At 44.2% G+C, this 16,679-nt stretch overlaps 1 protein-coding gene across 1 annotated transcript in view; it reads left to right on the top strand.

Annotated features, from left to right (window-relative positions):
- Positions 1-4,843: 4,843 nt before the first annotated feature.
- The window catches only part of GRIN2B (glutamate ionotropic receptor NMDA type subunit 2B), a 174,626-nt gene continuing 162,790 nt past the window's right edge, over positions 4,844-16,679 (top strand). The window contains 1 exon segment of the mRNA XM_086610115.1: positions 4,844-5,254. Coding sequence (XP_086466241.1) covers positions 4,844-5,254 — 411 coding nt within the window.

The following is a 16,679-nucleotide window of genomic DNA, read 5'->3' as shown; positions in this document are numbered from 1 at the left end:
GAGGGTGATGGTGAGTCCTGGAACTGGTCTAGGAATCAGTGATGAGAGTAGGGCTGGGAATTAGCATTGCAGTTGGTGCAGATGCAAAATTAGCTTGTTGAATTTCAGATTATATGGCTTGAAGTGTCTAACCGGTGCTGGGATCTCATCAGAGCTCCCAGTGAGCAGAGCCCAGAAAGCACTGAGTTATGAACTTCCTCATAGCCCTCCAAGGAAGTACAGACAGGGGAGGCTGGAGGTAGGCGATGCTCTTCTTCCTCCAGTATGGAGCCAACGTCTCTGTGAAGTTCCTTTTGCTAGTGGCTTGTGCATGCTCTTCAGCTTCCTGTCCCAAGCATCGTCTTCCTCCTAATTAGGAAAGCTGCCTTCAAGACAGTTTTTTATCTAGGACTGCAGTATTTCAGGACTCCCTTCCTCTTGGAGTCCTGAGCTTGCAGATAGGGTTTTGGAGGCCTGCAGATACCTTCCCAAGGGGCTATTGTGCAAGGCTGACCAGCTGGCACAGCTGCAGCAGGAGGTACCAGCATCGGCACACAAAGAACTGCCCCCAAACTCCCAGGACCAGCCTGTGTGCTGCCTCAGTTTCTTTATCTGACCTGAAGATTGCCTCGCTTTGCTGTATGCTGCCTGAGTAGTACTTTATTTACAGTTAGCCTGGCTGAATGCACAGTGACCTATTTGTGCACTTTCTGTATTTTGAAATATCATCCAGAAATATCTCTAAATGCTGAGCTGTATTTCGCCTGTGCAGCCTAATAATTTTCTATTAATACTTATCTTAGATCTGATCCACATAAAAATGCAGTGTCAAATAAGGTTTTCATGATATTTTTAAGCAATCTAACCTTTGGTCCTGGCCAAAATCCAACCTGAATAATTACTGTCTGACTACCTACATTCCGCTTGCGTTTTCAATTGGAGAAGTTAGCTTTCCCTTCCCATTTTAACAGTGATTGTGTAACATTGCTCTGCAGCACTAAGTAGATGCTGCATTCCTCTGCAATGATGGTTATGTTTTATTGGTAAGTAAAATGAGATTATAAGGGTATAATGGTTTTACAGGCATGTTTATACCTAAATATAGATACATCTGTAAAACCACTTTGTCTAATGGCTTTGTCATATATTATGTTCCAGGGACAATATAATAGCATGGAGTAATGTGTAAAGGATTTTACTTGCTAGACTGGAGTTTGGGATTTGCTAAATTGTTTTGGAGTGGCAAAATCACAGAAAAGACTCCAAACGCTGTGTTGCCCCACACCACCACCAAGGGAAAAAACTGCTCATGTGAAATACTTTGTAATAAAATATACTGGCACGTTTTAAAAATCGTTCTTGACTGGCGAAATTAGGCTCTAGCAATATTAATGATACTTGAAGCAATTAAGGGCAAATGCCCTGCTTTACAACTGCGGCCTTGTCAGGTGCTTGTGAATTTCTCCATGTGTATTTGCAAATATTCACTGGAAAAAAGAATAGAACTCAGGAGGAAGTCCACATGCTGCCTCCAGTTCTTCCTTGACTGGGTGCCTCAAACTTTTGCATTTGAACAGTGTAGAATTTAATGGATAAAACTTGCTGCTGTATATGCAGGAACATATTTTTACAATAGGTCTGAGATCACCTTAATCTGGTAATAAGTCTGTGCTGATTCACCCTTGCCTCTCCTCTGCTAGCACACCTTCAAAAGGGGCTTGTAGTGAGCCAGAGCAGAGGAGAGAGGGGTGGGGCTGGTGGTGGGACGTCTGTCCCTTTCTCCAACAGCCAGCACTTGCATGTGATCAGCAGTGTGGACTGTTGCTACTGCTTGTGAACAGAAGTCACCTCCAAGGATGGTAGGGAAGGGATAGTAAGTACCGTGAGCATCCCTGTTGCAGTCTTTGAGCATCTCATCTCTGTGCTGTGAACCTGCTGCTGCCTTGTGGGAGTGTGCTGAGGCTGAACGGTGGAGGCCAACCCTCAGAGAAAGAGGTGCTGCCAGTGCTGGGTCGGGTGTGATTAATTGGAGTTCCCCTGCCTTATCACATTCCTGGGTCCCATCCTACCAGGGATGGGACCTGGTACCTTCTATTGTCTCCAAAGGACACTCATCCCTGGCATGCAGACTGCCCATGGAGCGCCTGAAACACATTGTTAGTGTGACAGAAGTCTTATGGATGAGCAAGAGATGGAGGGAGAAATATCTTGAGTAATACAACACAGGCTACCTAAGCATTGCTCTGCTTGAACCAGGGGAGGGCCCATGACTGAGGATCCAAACTGGACATACCAGGCTGGCTTTGGAGGCACTGACAACCTTCTCTTTGGATTAGCCTCTTCCTTGCCCTGGCTGCTCCCCGCATACCTGGCCAAAGCCTGAGGATCTGGCACTGTACAAGGAACTCCATCATCTTGCACTGAATGGAAAAATCTCCCTTGAGGGCATATGCCATGAGCTAGACACCCAGCAGAATGGCACCAAAGTGCTCTTCAGGATCTGGGCTCTTTTCTACTGCTTGGAGGTAGATGCTAGAGATTTGTTGGCTTTGGTGCAGGTGAAAAGAAGGGGATAGACTTCTTGGCTGGCATTTTTCCTAGTGGGAGAAGTCTATGTTAGGGGGTGAAGACCGATAGCTGCCACAATTGCCTGCATAGCTCCTGCATCCCCGCTATCCAATCCCTGGCTTGGAACGACCTATGAAGTATTCCTGGTGGGAGAGTAGCTGGGAAGAACCTATGCTCTGCTCCCTGGGCATAGCAGCTAGCCATTGCCTAACCAAGCGTAATATACTGTGTGAAACTATGCAGAGGGATCGCAGGAAACATATTTTAAAGAGAGCAAATATAGCATTAAAGTGAGTGAGCAAGAGAGTGAGAGACAGAGAGTGTATAGAATGCATTAAAGTTAATAAAGCATTGCAGGAGTGGGGACTGCATTTCACTGTGAAGGAATCTAATTTAGTGACTCGTAATTGGAGGATAACAGTCCTGCCAGAATGAAGTTAACTGTTCATTTTGCCAAACTCTCAAAGTCTCTTGGTTCTCCTTGTGAGCATCTCTCAGAAAGTGGATCCGTCAGAGAGTTTAGAATCGATTGGTGCTTCGCACCCGTAGTCCCTTTCAGCCTCCTAAGTGGATTTGGTTCCTCTGGTGCATATTTATTATCTATTTTATTATCTGCTTATTTATCCGGTAATATCAATGCAGGATACGCTCTCTTTGCTTAGCATGGCAATGAGGGAGCAGGTGCTGAGCATACGTGTTCTCCCAGGCAGGGCAAGATGGGGCCCCTTGTGCCCTTTCCCTAGGGGTTGCAGGTGCCAGGTAGGGCTGTTTTGCGGACTTCCAGCTTCCCCAAGGTCTTGCCAGCCTTGTCCCTGCTGCCGTGGATTTCTGTTTGATTGATAGAGGCATGTCTATCATGAAGATAGTGAACAGTATGGAAGGGTCTTGTTCCTGGACCACTCCGAAAACCAGAGGTGTATTGCAAAGCAGCGCAGGGCTGGTGTATTTATTCCAAGTGTGCCTGGCTGCTGAAGAACAGATCTATGGACATGAATAGCTGAACAGGAGCTTTTGCACTGAGGAAAGGTATTCTTTAATTTGAAATGCCTGAAATCTCCTTGGGACAGCAGCATGGTCCTGGGTGGGCACACTGACCAGTGCTACCTCCCACATGGGTGGCGAGTGGATGGGAGGACTTTGCTCTGTTTTGTCCCCAGACCAGGGGGGATCTGATAATATTTATGCTTTATAGGTGCTGCAAGGATTAATTCATTAGTATTTGTGAAGTGTCTTGAGGATGAAAAGTGCTGTGGTAATGCGAACTGTTATTAAAACAAGACTGAATGAAGAGCGAGCCAGGAACAATCCCACGGGGAACAGTCCTGCTCAGTCAGGGGCTGGAGAAATGACCTCATCCAGTTTTCCTATTTCTACACTTATGATTACAAAATAAAGTGGACATATTCAGGGAAAATATCGGTGTAACCTCCCTGACTGTAGTAGCTGAGTGTGAACCTTTGTAAGCTCTGCGGGTCCTTCTGCTTCTGGGCAAAAATAGCTGTCCTATAGGCTTGGGGGGAATGTCTTCCCCACACTACATTAATCCACTTTTGGCCACAACCACCAGGAAGTTTTGTGTTCCTGACTTTTTAAAAAGAAAGGAACCTTACATAGTTGAAAGGTATATGGCTGACTGTACTATAGACTGGAGCTGTGTGCATCCTGGTGGTAGCAGGGTTGTATGTGATGGATGCATGCATGTGCATGTACATATACATCCAATGACCTTGCCCATTTGTCCTTGCTTTATTCTAGAGGGGCTGTGCTGAGAAAATAAAAGGGAATCCTCATCTGCCTGGTCCCTTCAGCCTCTCTGCCTGTACCTCCAGCCGAAGGCCAAACTGATCACAAACACCAGTGATTCCTTTGTGTTGAGAATGAGCACTCAGACACAGGTTTGATATAAGCAATTAGTTTCACAAAGACAGCCAATCAGCTGACAAAGAACAATCCTCTATGACTTTTGACTTGGGTCTCAGAGTGGCATGGGACCTGAGAGATGACATGATCCCATCTTCTGCCAACAGCCATTCTCTGAAGTGACTCCAAACTCTGAAGTAGAGGCTGGACTGGTCTGACTACCCCGACTTTAACAGAGCCCTGAATGTAGCCAAAGGGCTGGGTATTGGGCAAGAAGGACTGGTGGGAGGAGGGCTAGTGGAAGAGGAAGATCAATGAATCTGCCTTGAAGGCTGAGTGTGTGATTGACTTGTCAATTAATCACTTTCCCTTTCTCTTACTCTCCCCCTTTCCTTTTTTTTTTTTTTGCTTCGCTCAGGGAGTGTAAGAGCTGAAGATGAGGCCCAGGGTGGAGTGCTACTCTCCAAGGTTTTGGCTGATGCTGGCAGTCCTCGCGACAACGGGGAGCGGGGCCCATGCCCAGAAAAGCCACCCGAGCATTGGCATTGCGGTCATCCTGGTGGGGACCTCGGACGAAGTGGCCATCAAAGATGCTCACGAGAAAGATGACTTCCACCACCTCTCAGTGGTGCCTCGGGTGGAGCTGGTGGCCATGAATGAGACAGATCCCAAGAGCATCATCACCCGCATCTGTGACCTCATGTCAGACCGAAAGATTCAAGGGGTGGTATTCGCTGATGACACAGACCAGGAAGCAATTGCCCAGATCCTGGACTTCATCTCTGCCCAGACCCTCACTCCCATCCTGGGCATCCATGGAGGCTCCTCTATGATCATGGCAGATAAGGTAAATTTGAGCTTTCTTCTATTGCAGACCTGCAGATCGAAACTTAAAACAGAAAGAAATATCTTTTCTGTGATCCTCAGGTGTAGTCTCATGGGGCTGAAGGGCTGGGGGATTAGAGACTCTCAGATTCAAAGAGAGATTAAAAGAGCTAACTGTGTATAGCACCGCTGAGAAGAGCCTATTAATCATGTGGAATTATCTGCAACAGAGAAAAACCAAGGAGGGAAAGGAGCAGGTAGAAGAGAGTTGCAAAAGAATCAGCCCTTTTCTTCTTCCTTAGGAAGGGTAAAGAGCCCCTGACAATTGTGATTTTTTTTTTTTTTTTAAAAAGGTTTTATTTTTCACTTGTATTTTGTCTTAGAAGAATCAAGGATGCTAGCTTGAGTTTTTCCTGCATACAGCTGGAGGACATTGTGGTATTTTCAGGTATTTAATACAGCTCTTACATTTTAATTGGAAAATAATTGAATCTTTAATAAAGCCATCTTCTCTCAGAAGTGTTCATTAGCTCCTGAAGTTAAATAGGTGTTAGCTAGAGCAACTAACCAGTCTGAACCAGCCCAGTTAAGTCCTTCTTGTTTCCACTGTGCTACTTTATTCCTTCATATCACTGACATTTCACTGTTTTCCCAGGCTCCAGACAGTCTTCTGGGGAATTACTATACAAACAAGCCTTCTCACCACTGCTTGTGAACAGGGCAAGGTCAGAGAGAGCAGCATTTTTGGCCAGTTGATAACTCTCAGCTTAAGGGAGCCTCTGTGGCTGTGGTTGGATTCGATAGCAGTCTTCCCCTTGAAAGGCACAGGGGACCCAGCAATTCACACCTGACTGAGTGTTCGGCCAGCTGGTGTGGCTAACAGTGGCCTCTGGGCTGCTGTGGGCCAGTGGGAACATCCGAGAGAGGTGGGCTGCCCTTTTTCCTGCAGGCTCCATGCCAGACAGAGTTGAGGCCAACTCCTTTATTGAGAAGACCTTCTTAACCGCGCTTTATGTGTTGCAAAGAAGTAAACAGGGACACAAGCTGACAGCCTTTTTCTTTTAGGGGTCACTCTTCAGCGAATCTGAGATGTTTAACTAGGCAGAATCAGATCTAATTGAAAGAAGGAGGAGAATTAAGCTGGCCACTGTGGCAGCTTTTCCTCAGAAAGAGATCTAGTGGGCTGAGAAATCCAGTTACTTTCTGTTTTATTTACCTTGTAAATGAATAATCCAGTGTGGGTTATTGTAGGTGAGTAGATGGGAATAAATATCACAAATTATTTTCTCGTTCTTCGACCAACCATTCAGTTGCCAAATAATAAACAGTGAATATGCAGTGTTATTTTCTCGTATCAGCCTTTGAACTAAAGTGGACGTTATTTTATTCAATCACAGGCATTATTTTCTCTCTCTACTCGGATGGTTGAACATGTGATAAAGTTATTCTGCCCCATTCCAGCCACCATGAAGCTTTCCTGTCTCGGAGGACAGTCAGGGAGCAGTGCTGCATCTCGATGCTTCCCTGCCTGCTGCGTAGCACGGTCACTGATGTCTGTGCAAAACGGGTCCGAAGCATTACTGCTTGTGCTGCATTTCACACTTACGGAAGCATTTTACATTGTCTTTGAGCGAGCGTAAGTGCTACTGATGCCAGACCTCCTAAGCACCGGGAAAAGGTCCCTGTGACTTTGAACGTGGCAGGCCAAATTCTGATTTCAGATTCCCGCAGTGTAAATCCAGCACAGCCCCATTGCCTTTGGCAGGATTAGATGAGATTTACGCTGCTGTAATTCAAAGAGGAATTTGGCCTATTGAACTTTGCAAAGATTTTTCTTTCTACCTAACTCTAGTCTCTCCTTGGGAAGGCAGCATCTCCCGCAACTGCCCTGTGTACCCCACTGGCTCGCTTGTAAAGAGTGTTTTGGTGGGCAGGCAGCCCACGGGGAGCTCAAAGATGGAAGCCTTATGAATGGAGACCTCTGTTTTATCAAACTCCCTTTTTTTCGTGTAGTTTTGCAGACAGGAGAAGCAGATTACGTACAAAGATCTGCAGTTTTAGGAAAGGCCAAGATTTCTTTTAAACATAAATTGAAAAAGGCTGACCTTTACAACTTCTGATTCACAGGTGCGCAATCTTTAATGGATAATACTTATTTGACGAATAGAATTAAAATATGGTAGAGAGTAAATACATTGATATTCTACTAAAAATACTGAAGTAAGCCTGGTAAGTCCTTAAACAATCTATTTTCCACAGAGGTCCTTGACAGAGGCTTTGCTTTTAGTGACTCTTAGTCATGTTCTTTGCAGATGAGTTGTGTGGCTGGGGTTTGATCCTGCAAGCATGGATTGCTTCTTTCAGCATCCCCTCAACGCCCACAGCAGTCAGCTGTGATTGAACTTGCTCAGCATTTCACAGGTTCAGACCTGCACTTATAGCTGTGTTATGCTCCCTGTGCATTTGTGATCAGTAGCACCAATGTGAACCTAAAGAATGCTGCAAACCACTAATGCCTTGGTGTGACATATAAGCCTCTCTTCTCCAGAGGTTAATACAAAAAAAAACCCTCCTCAGTCAAACCACCTTCCCTGAAGTAGCATGAGAAATTCTGTTTCACCTTCAATGAGGGTTTAATAAGTGTGTCTGGGAGGAAATTTGGGTCTGTGTATAAAAAGGGCTTTGTATATACTGCGAAGCTGGTAAATTGAGACATGGGAGGGCAGGAAAAAAAAAAGGGGATTTCATGCCTGAATTTTCTTTTCTCCTGTATATATAGACAGAAATATTGTATAATGTGCGCTATAGGCTGGCTCCATTTCAGTTAATGTGCATCTGGAAGTGCGCTGCCTGCCAGCTGGAGGTCTAGGCATCATTACAGTTAGTGGGGAAGGAGGCACCACCTGAGGACTGTTCACCCCACTCACCCCAGGGGTGCAGTGAAATGCTCGTGAGATAGTCCTGTACCTCCCCACTGATTGCTGAAGAAGGCTGTACCCTGACTTGCTCGTGATGTCTCAAATTAAATGCCATGAATCCTGCCCTGGGTGTAACGTAGCAGGTGGTGGTATGCTGCTGAACATGTAACATCTGGCTTTCCTGATTGTTTTGTTCAAACTCATGCTCTTTAATATTGCATTTGATTATATTTTGTAGGTAATGTTTATATCTTCTTGGTTTCCCTGTGTTTTGCATTTTTCCTCTGAAAAATATGTATATAGTAATTTGCATGTTTTTTGCTGTTCCTCTTCTCGGTTCTTGTGTCTCTAATCCCACCTGTTTAGCTATGACAAAGTGTTACATTTAATCTCTGCCTAATTTGGCATCAGAAGAAAATGACCAGATGATCTGTGTGCACACCGCGATCTGGGTTCAGTTCCAGGAAAACAGTGAAGCAGACGCACGATGTGCCTCACTCGAGCTCTGGAGAGACCACTTTGCCGAGGGCGAGGCTTATCATAGCCAGTTCAGTGCCCTTAATCTCTGATGAGCATTCTGGCAGCCACACGAACAGCAGGGACTGCAGCAGTCGTTCTGTTGGTGCTGGGTGGCCAGGGAGCTATGGCTGAGGAGGGCTGACAGCCCCCGCGTCAGCTCCAACCAGAGGAGCAAGCCCTGCAGTTGAAGGGCAGGGTAGAAGAGTAGTTGCACCGTTTCAGCCCTGTGAGGAAGAGCCTTGTCCTTGTTTTGGTGTTGACACCTCTGAAAAGGACTAAGACAATAGCATCATTTCACCTGGATCCCTGATTAGAAAGGGAATAGCATGGATCACTGATGATTTGTGTTTAATCTGGAACAGATGAGATAAGAGGAGAGAAAGGTGTCCCATCACCAATTCTAGGTTCTTATCATCCAAGAACTTTGCTTGTTGAAGCTCTCTGATCTCTTTAGTTTGCCCGAAGTTGCCACACTGACCTTTCTTTTTATAGCTTTATGTCACCTGATCTTGAGCATTAGTTTGCATTGTCCAGAGGACTGCAATGCACTTGTGACCGGTGAGCATATCTGCTCCCATTCCAGTGTTTAAAATAATTTATTCTTTCTCCCCAGTTGTTTCGAAAGCAGAAATTCAACCCTATCACAGTGTGGAAATAGCTAACAGATGAGGATGCTCTTTGTTAGGAGACTGATGATGGAAGAAAACCTTCAAGGCTGCAAACCAAGCTTCAGTTCAGATAAGCATACAAACCAGTATCTTGTATTTTCAGACCAGAGACTGGAAATCGGGGTTGTGCTTTTCTGCATTATATTTTTAAGATTGCTTACTATCACTTCTGCACAGAACTAGGAGGTAAAGGAACAATCACAGAAAACAAAATAACAATAACCACGTACATTTATAGGTACCTTAAGAGTGAATTGCTGTTCAGATTTAGGACACTTACTGTGTCGGAAAAGATTTAGCTTCTTGCCTAAAAAATGACCGCACCATTTAGCTGACTGGTCTGTTTTGTAATGATAGACTATTTATTTTTTTAAAATAACAGAAAAAGTCAACTTGGTGATAACAAAAGCAGAAAAGGTAAGAGCAGAAAATGTCTTGGGTTCTCTTATAGCACAGCTGGTGACCATCATTTTTGGTAGAAATGTCCTTTGCTATTTCTCCACAGTTACATTATTTTGCCAAAGCTTCTTGTCCTGTGCAGCTTTATAGTAACACAAAGATGTGCAGGCAGCAGCCAGGAAAAATATTGGAAGAAGAGTATGATTATGTTTTCCCAGCTGAAAATCATTCTCCTCTTTCTCTGCATCCCTTGCTATTTTCTCCAGGGCTTGCCCATGCAGGGTAGCCATATTGATGGAAATAAAGTGGTGAGGAAGAATGATCTATGAAATTGGGCTGTGCCCGTGATAAAATCTGTATAAAAGCAGTATGAAACTAACCTGAAATCTAAAATCTGTTATCCTTTCTAGGCCAGATTCTTCTTCCTTTTCTCACACACCATAGACCTGACTTTTCTGCTATACCCTCCCCTACCTTGCTCTTTTTTTTTTTTTCTCCTCCCATTCACACCAAAGCTGAAATTTCTCTTCCACCTTTCCATTCTCACTTCATAAATCTGTCCTTTTTCTTTGTTTTCTGTCAAGGTTTCCAAGACATGTTGTTTGTTTCTCTTTCAATGCTGAAGGTTACTGCGATCACTCCATGCCTGGGCCATGCTGCTGCAGCAATACTATTTGTTGGTATTTTGGTGGGGAGCAAGTCCAAACTCAGGCTAAAGGTGTAAAGTGCCAGGGAAGAAAACTAGCTGACGGTCAGAGGGAAGCAAAATGATACTGCAGGTACAGGGAAGCCAAAACTAGTTGGATAATCTGAGCACCTAGATACACACAGAAACCAGGACAAAGTCAAAGACACTGGGACAGTGATGCTAAAAGCAGAACATCTGTGATTAAAAGGAAAGCACTTTCACTCTCAGGTTTCCAAAGGTTAAATAATAGAAATGCATGGGGAATGCAAACCTCATTTTTTGAATGTAAATTTGTTTCATTTCCATTAGGGATAACATCTGAAATTTTTAGAGCCCTTGTGTGAAGGAAATTCAGTGAAGGGAGAAAAAAAAGTTCCCTTTGAATGGATTATATGAACTAAAGTGAAATAAATTCCAAATAAAATGCTGCTTAGAAGGGGAAAAAAAAAAAAAGACATGTTTTGATCTGCAAATGTTTAAAGAATATGGTTCAATGCTGTTAGAAGATTTCTATCCCTTTTTTTCCAAAGCAAAATTGTATGCAGTTCATGTAATTTCACAAAGAGTTTTCATTTCTCTGAAACTTCATTTGATGATAGCAATAGTTTAAATATTTCTTAGACTAATCTAGTGATTAGCAAAGATGAGTTTGATTTAAAAAAAGAATAAAATAAATCAGCAGTTTCCCTTCAAGCTTTTAATGATTTTATTGAGGACACCATTAATACACTTCTTTGGCTTTTGGTGCTTAGTTTCCTTTTGCTGCCAAATGAAAACTCTGTGTAGCTCACAACTAATGAACTAAATATTGTATGTCCTCAAACTATGATTCTGTTGCAAAAGTTGGGGAGGGAGAAGAAAGGTAGGTCACAGAGATTTAGAGAATAAAAGCCAGTATTGTATGCCAATGTTGTTTTTCCCTTGAGTATACTCATGTAATAACAGGCCAGGTGGATCTGTAATTTATGTTTACATCTGTGTCTAATCCATCGCTAGAAAATTACATTTTTTTCATATAAAGAAAGGGAATATAGGTAGCATATTTCTGTGGACTCTAATTAACATCTGAGAATTTCCCTAGAACAATTTTTATTACTTTATAAATAAATTACAGCACTTAAAATCCCTCAGATATTAGGAAACCTGGAAATGAACTTTTAAGAGCTTTAACCTCTCCCCAGGGCCATTAAATCCTTCAATGTTCACTCCCATTTTCTAAACGAAAGCTCAAGTACTCTCGTCAACATTATTTCAATAAAAAACCCAGTCTTTTCAAATAAATATATTGTTTCTTTTATTAAATATCCTATTAAAAATCTGCTTTTTTTTAATTTTTAAAGTTTCCATCTACTTTGTCTTTCATTTGCTTGGGAGGAACTCTATTTCAAGGCCTTCACTTTTTGGGATGTATTGTTTTCAAGAGTCACAAGAAAAAAATACAGAGTTTGATTTTATTTTTTTTGTCACTTAAAAAAAAAAAGGCAACAAGAAATCCCCTCCTTTTTTTTCTTTTTTTTTTTTAAATCTTATGGAAATGTAACTTTTCCTAAGTAGCCCCATCACCTTGTTCCCCCTTAGTAATTTCTACTGGAGGCATGTCATATCTGCCCTGAGCCTTGGAAATGCAGGAGGGAAGCCTTGGATACCTGAAGCCCGAAGGAACCATCTGAACTTGTGTGTCACTTGGTTGGGGAGGAGAAAGCCTGGAGGGACCCTGATGAGGCTCACACCTAGCTAAAGCACCCTGGGGGTGCTTTTGGGCAGTGGCAGTGCTGGGGCGGGATGCTGAAGTAGAAGCAGCCTACATAAAGGCACAGATGCCTTCCATCAGCAGAAGTTGTCCCAGACAACAAATGCCAAGCAAAACTGAAGTCTGATTCCTTTACATCAGCCTTTTGTAGCTATTTATAAGCTGCTTTATTTTGGGTCATAGAATTCTTCTTCCAGGAGTACTGAGTGTTAGTTTTTTTCTGTTGTTATAGTGATGTTTTCTTTCGAGTGACAGAAGACCTTTCCTTGCCTAGCTCTGAATGCAACCGCTGCAACCTACCCAAGAGAAAGAGAAGGTGAATTAACCACTTTTCTGCTAATGTTTATACGAGGTGTTGCCATTGTCTACCTGGAAGTAGAAGCGTTGAAGTATCTGTGAGGAAAAGGTTAATTTCCACCCAGCTTGGAACTGGCAAGTAAATGAGGCTTTTGTGAAAAGGTTCTTTCTTGCTAGATTTCTAACCCTGACTTTCATGCTGATGAATGTTTGGGTAGATCTCCAAATCTGTGAGCACTTATCTAAAGAAATCTGGGAGCTTGATAAGATCTGACCCATAGTTATTTATAATTGTTATTATAGCCCCTTTCTTCAAAACAAAAAACCCAACACAGAAGTATTAAATCAATTTGTGCCATCCCCAGCCGGACAAGGAGATTAGTTTCTTCATTCTGGAGCAGGCAGTCCTTTATTACAACCCCAAGCGGTTACTTGTCTCACAAAATCTGAATTAATTACACTCAAATTTGTCCCTACCCTAAACTGGCCTCAAAATGAAATTGAAAACACAGAGTGTGAAATTGCCCGATGCTGCTGCTTTAGATCTGTGTGTCATTCCCCAGTAACCGCAGGACAGAGAGAAACAATTCTTTCCAGGGAATCTCTTATTCTCTTTGCCTTTTATTTGCCTCATTAACCAAGTTTGGAGGGGATGGATTATGAAGGAAGTTAAGGGAATTACTTATACACGGGCTGGAAAAAACCAGGGTTCAGAAAAAGAGATAGTTGTAGTCTATGACTCTGTTAAAGGTCTGGAGGAACTGATATGTGAAGAAAGATTGAAACAGCTATTCATGTATGTTGTAGAATGGCTGAACAATGAGCCAAGGTATGATTTATAGACTAAGATTAGAGAAAATAATACTTGGTGTAGCTGCCAGAAGTAGAAGTAAGAGTGGCAGGATTAAGTTGAGAAAAGATATTAAATGATATATTATGATATGTTAAATGATAATATTAAATGATATATATGCGTATCAAGAAAAAAGTTCAGACACTGAGTTTGATTAGGAGGTGCTCTATTCTCCTTTGGGAAGAGTGTGAAAATCACATTGCTTCAGCCGTTTTCAAGCAGGACTGAACTAAGTGCTGAAGAATGTGCTGTATAGCTGGAGTGGAGGAGAAAGTAGATGAACAAGATGAGGGACAGAAAAACTTCTCGTGAATCTAGGATTGTAGGGCAGGGGAGGAACAAAAAAAAAAGAGAGGGTTTGATTGAAGTAAGTTCTAAGAGTGACTAAAAAATATACCTTAAAGACACTGTCAAGGCAGTTTTTCTCTGTGCTTTGGCAATAGCTTTTAGCTTTGTTATCTATGAGGTTCCTGATAATAACAGTAAGTGTATGTTTCAGAGGAAGGGGAGAAGAAGGAATGAAGGACAAGGAGAGTCTAAAGGCGGGCAGGAAAAAAGCAGAAAAGGCAGGTACACACAGTGAGGAGGACTGATCTAAAGGGTGCCAGCAGAATCAAGCAGGTCTGATAGACCTGGGTCCTCACTGCGGCTCTGCTGAAAAAAATGACTCTAAGACAGTTGCTCAACTTCTGTCTACAGCAATTTGCCCTTTACAAGAAGACTGTAACAATGTTTTTGTAAAGAACTTTGAGATCTGCAAAAGGCAAAGGCTACCTAATTGCTAGGGAATAATGAATGGATTTTTCTAGCTGAAGTAAATACAATGTTTGATATGAAAACCTGGACTCTGGGAGGAGAAACTGTAACCCCTATTAGAGGTGGTCAAATGGCTGCGGCATGCAGGAGAGCTTATTGTATGCAGGGCTGATAGTACTGTCTATTGTAAGCTTGCCCAGCATTCCCCATTATAAGATCCTCTTGGGGGTTTCCTGTAACTTTGCCAGATCATGACTGTTTGAGCAAAGTTTCCTGTGCCAGGTGTATGCCTCAAGCTGATTGATTTATTTCACTATTTATTTGGAAAATAAAACAGCGCGCTCTGAAAACGTGGTACAGGAAGATACGTGATTTACCAGGATTGCAAGTGCTGGCACGTTTTCCTCTGAAGGTTCTGCCTGAGCACCAGTGGTCCTCATCAGAGCAAGGACCCAGGTCTGGAGAGGGTGTCTTACAGGACAGGACTTTAAACCAGAAATGTGTTTTTGCTACAAAAACCTCATAGGTTGTCCAACGTTTGGTCTTGTTATAAATGTGAGAAACTGTATATACGCAGCAGAGTCTTTTTAGATGTTTGCCGCGTATCTCTCAAAGAGATCTTGTCCTTGCAAGCTGTGCTTCAAAACCGCACTGGGATCTGGGGGCTGCACAGGCCATTCTGGGGCCAGGGCTCTTCTGTGGAGTCCCAGTGGGATCCAGCCGGGAGAAATGCAGCGCACAGAAGGACATCCAGGCTGGAGCATGGGTGAAGTGTGGGGACGCAGAGGGTGTGATGAGCTTGTGCGGAGGAGGAGGAGCATCTGGAAGAGATGCTGTAAGGGGGAGAGGCGGCTGGAAAAACGTGGGAAGTAGGAGATGGGGAATAGGAGAAGGCAGAGAGGTGCCTGCCCAGGTGTTGCTGCCTGGCTGGCACTGGGAACAAGAGCTGGGGAGCAGGGGGTGGCAGCACTGCAGAACAAACAGGACATGGGGTGTGAAATGGGGGTGGAAACTGGGTGAGGAGAGCGGGCCTGAGCTGACGCAGGGAACAGGGCAGGGGGATTGGGCAGCGATGCTTTCCCTGTCAGCGCTGCCTTCCACTCCGGTCAGATAGAAATATTCCCTCCCTCCTCTGCACTTAGCCACAAAGGGAGTCAGAAATGGCTACTTGGGATAGAGGGGACAGGGACACTGGTATCTGTGCTCCCCCCTGGGAAAGACCAGCAGATCTCCCAAAGCGTGTCCAGGGCTGGCTCAGCTGCACCCCCGGTTAGCCAGTATGCCCTGTGCGGGGGCACCATGCCTGGTGGGGACAGGGAGAAGCTCCTGGAGAAGGGGGCAAGCCCTCGCAGCCTCTGCCTGCTGCCTGACTCGAGGCCAGCATGTCCACCACCAAGGCTCTGCACTGGGGAGGATGGACAGGAGCTGTCAGGAGGATGCTCTGCGATGGAGCCGCTGGCTCCTCCAGGCACGTGCTTGTGGAGTGCCGTGCTTTGTCCTGGCTCCCACTTGGGCGCTCGCTTTGTTGCTTGCTTTCTGTGGAGACAGAGCTGCATTCTCTCCCCCCAGCTTGCTGCAGCAGGATGGTGATGTGGGATGAAGAACTGCATGGCATGGCCATGCCATGGGGCTGGGCAGGCTGTGCACTGGGCTGCCAGCCTCGCAGAGTCTCAAATCCTGCTTCGTGTCTGCCCCCCTTCCCTTCCTCTCGCTTCTCCTACTTTCCTTCCTCTCACCCTCTCCTGTCTGTCACTCTACCCGTTTCTTAATTATTGTTTGCACTGTGCTTTGAAAATGTGGTGTGCTGTATAAATGTTAAGTGTTTTTATTATTATTATTATTTCTGCTTTTTCATTTGCATCCCTCACCCTCTCTTCTCTCTCTATTGTGGCTTCCACAGAGAACGTGGGCTTACATTATTTATAGCTGTGTGAGAGTAATTACAGAAATGATTTAATTACTTAGTTAATACTGTTCTCCACATCACCAGCTTGTCAAGCCAGTGATCCTCTCACTGCAGCCGAACACAATCTAGCGTTGTCTATACCACGTCATGGACAAGTGGGTAAGGGGAGGCAAAGCTTGGGGAAAGTTTTGTGACAGCCTTTTGCATCGCTGGTTGCTTCCCTCAGGCTAAGGAACGAGGATGCTGAGCCCATGGGGACCTGGCCAGGTGCGATGTGTGGTGCCATCTCAGCTGGGGCAGAGCTGCTAGTGAGGATGTGGTGTACAGTGGTGGTTTGTGGCTCCTGGCTGATGGGGGCTTCTTCCAGCACAAACTGCTTGAGCTGAAATTTCAATGTGTGGTGTGTTGCATTAACCAGCTCTTCACAGTTATCAAAGGTCAGAGATCTGGGAGGGATCTATTGTCTTAACTTCTATTTAAGCCTACCAAGTCATAGGGTTTGCACACCCTATATGGGGTGAGGTAAAATTACCATTGTTAGAAATGTTATTCCTTGCAAGTGGCCGCATGCAGCTCTGGCTCTCTTGAAATAAATTAATTTTCCCTCTGAATGGGTTGGCGTCCTCTTGCTGAGACTCACCCCATTGGAAATACAGTGTTTCCATCACTTCCAGTTCATGAAGGCTTACAGGG

This window comes from Tauraco erythrolophus, chromosome 4, assembly GCF_009769465.1.
Source record: "Tauraco erythrolophus isolate bTauEry1 chromosome 4, bTauEry1.pri, whole genome shotgun sequence".
Lineage (NCBI taxonomy): Eukaryota > Metazoa > Chordata > Aves > Musophagiformes > Musophagidae > Tauraco > Tauraco erythrolophus.
This window is presented reverse-complemented; position numbering and strand designations above follow the sequence as displayed.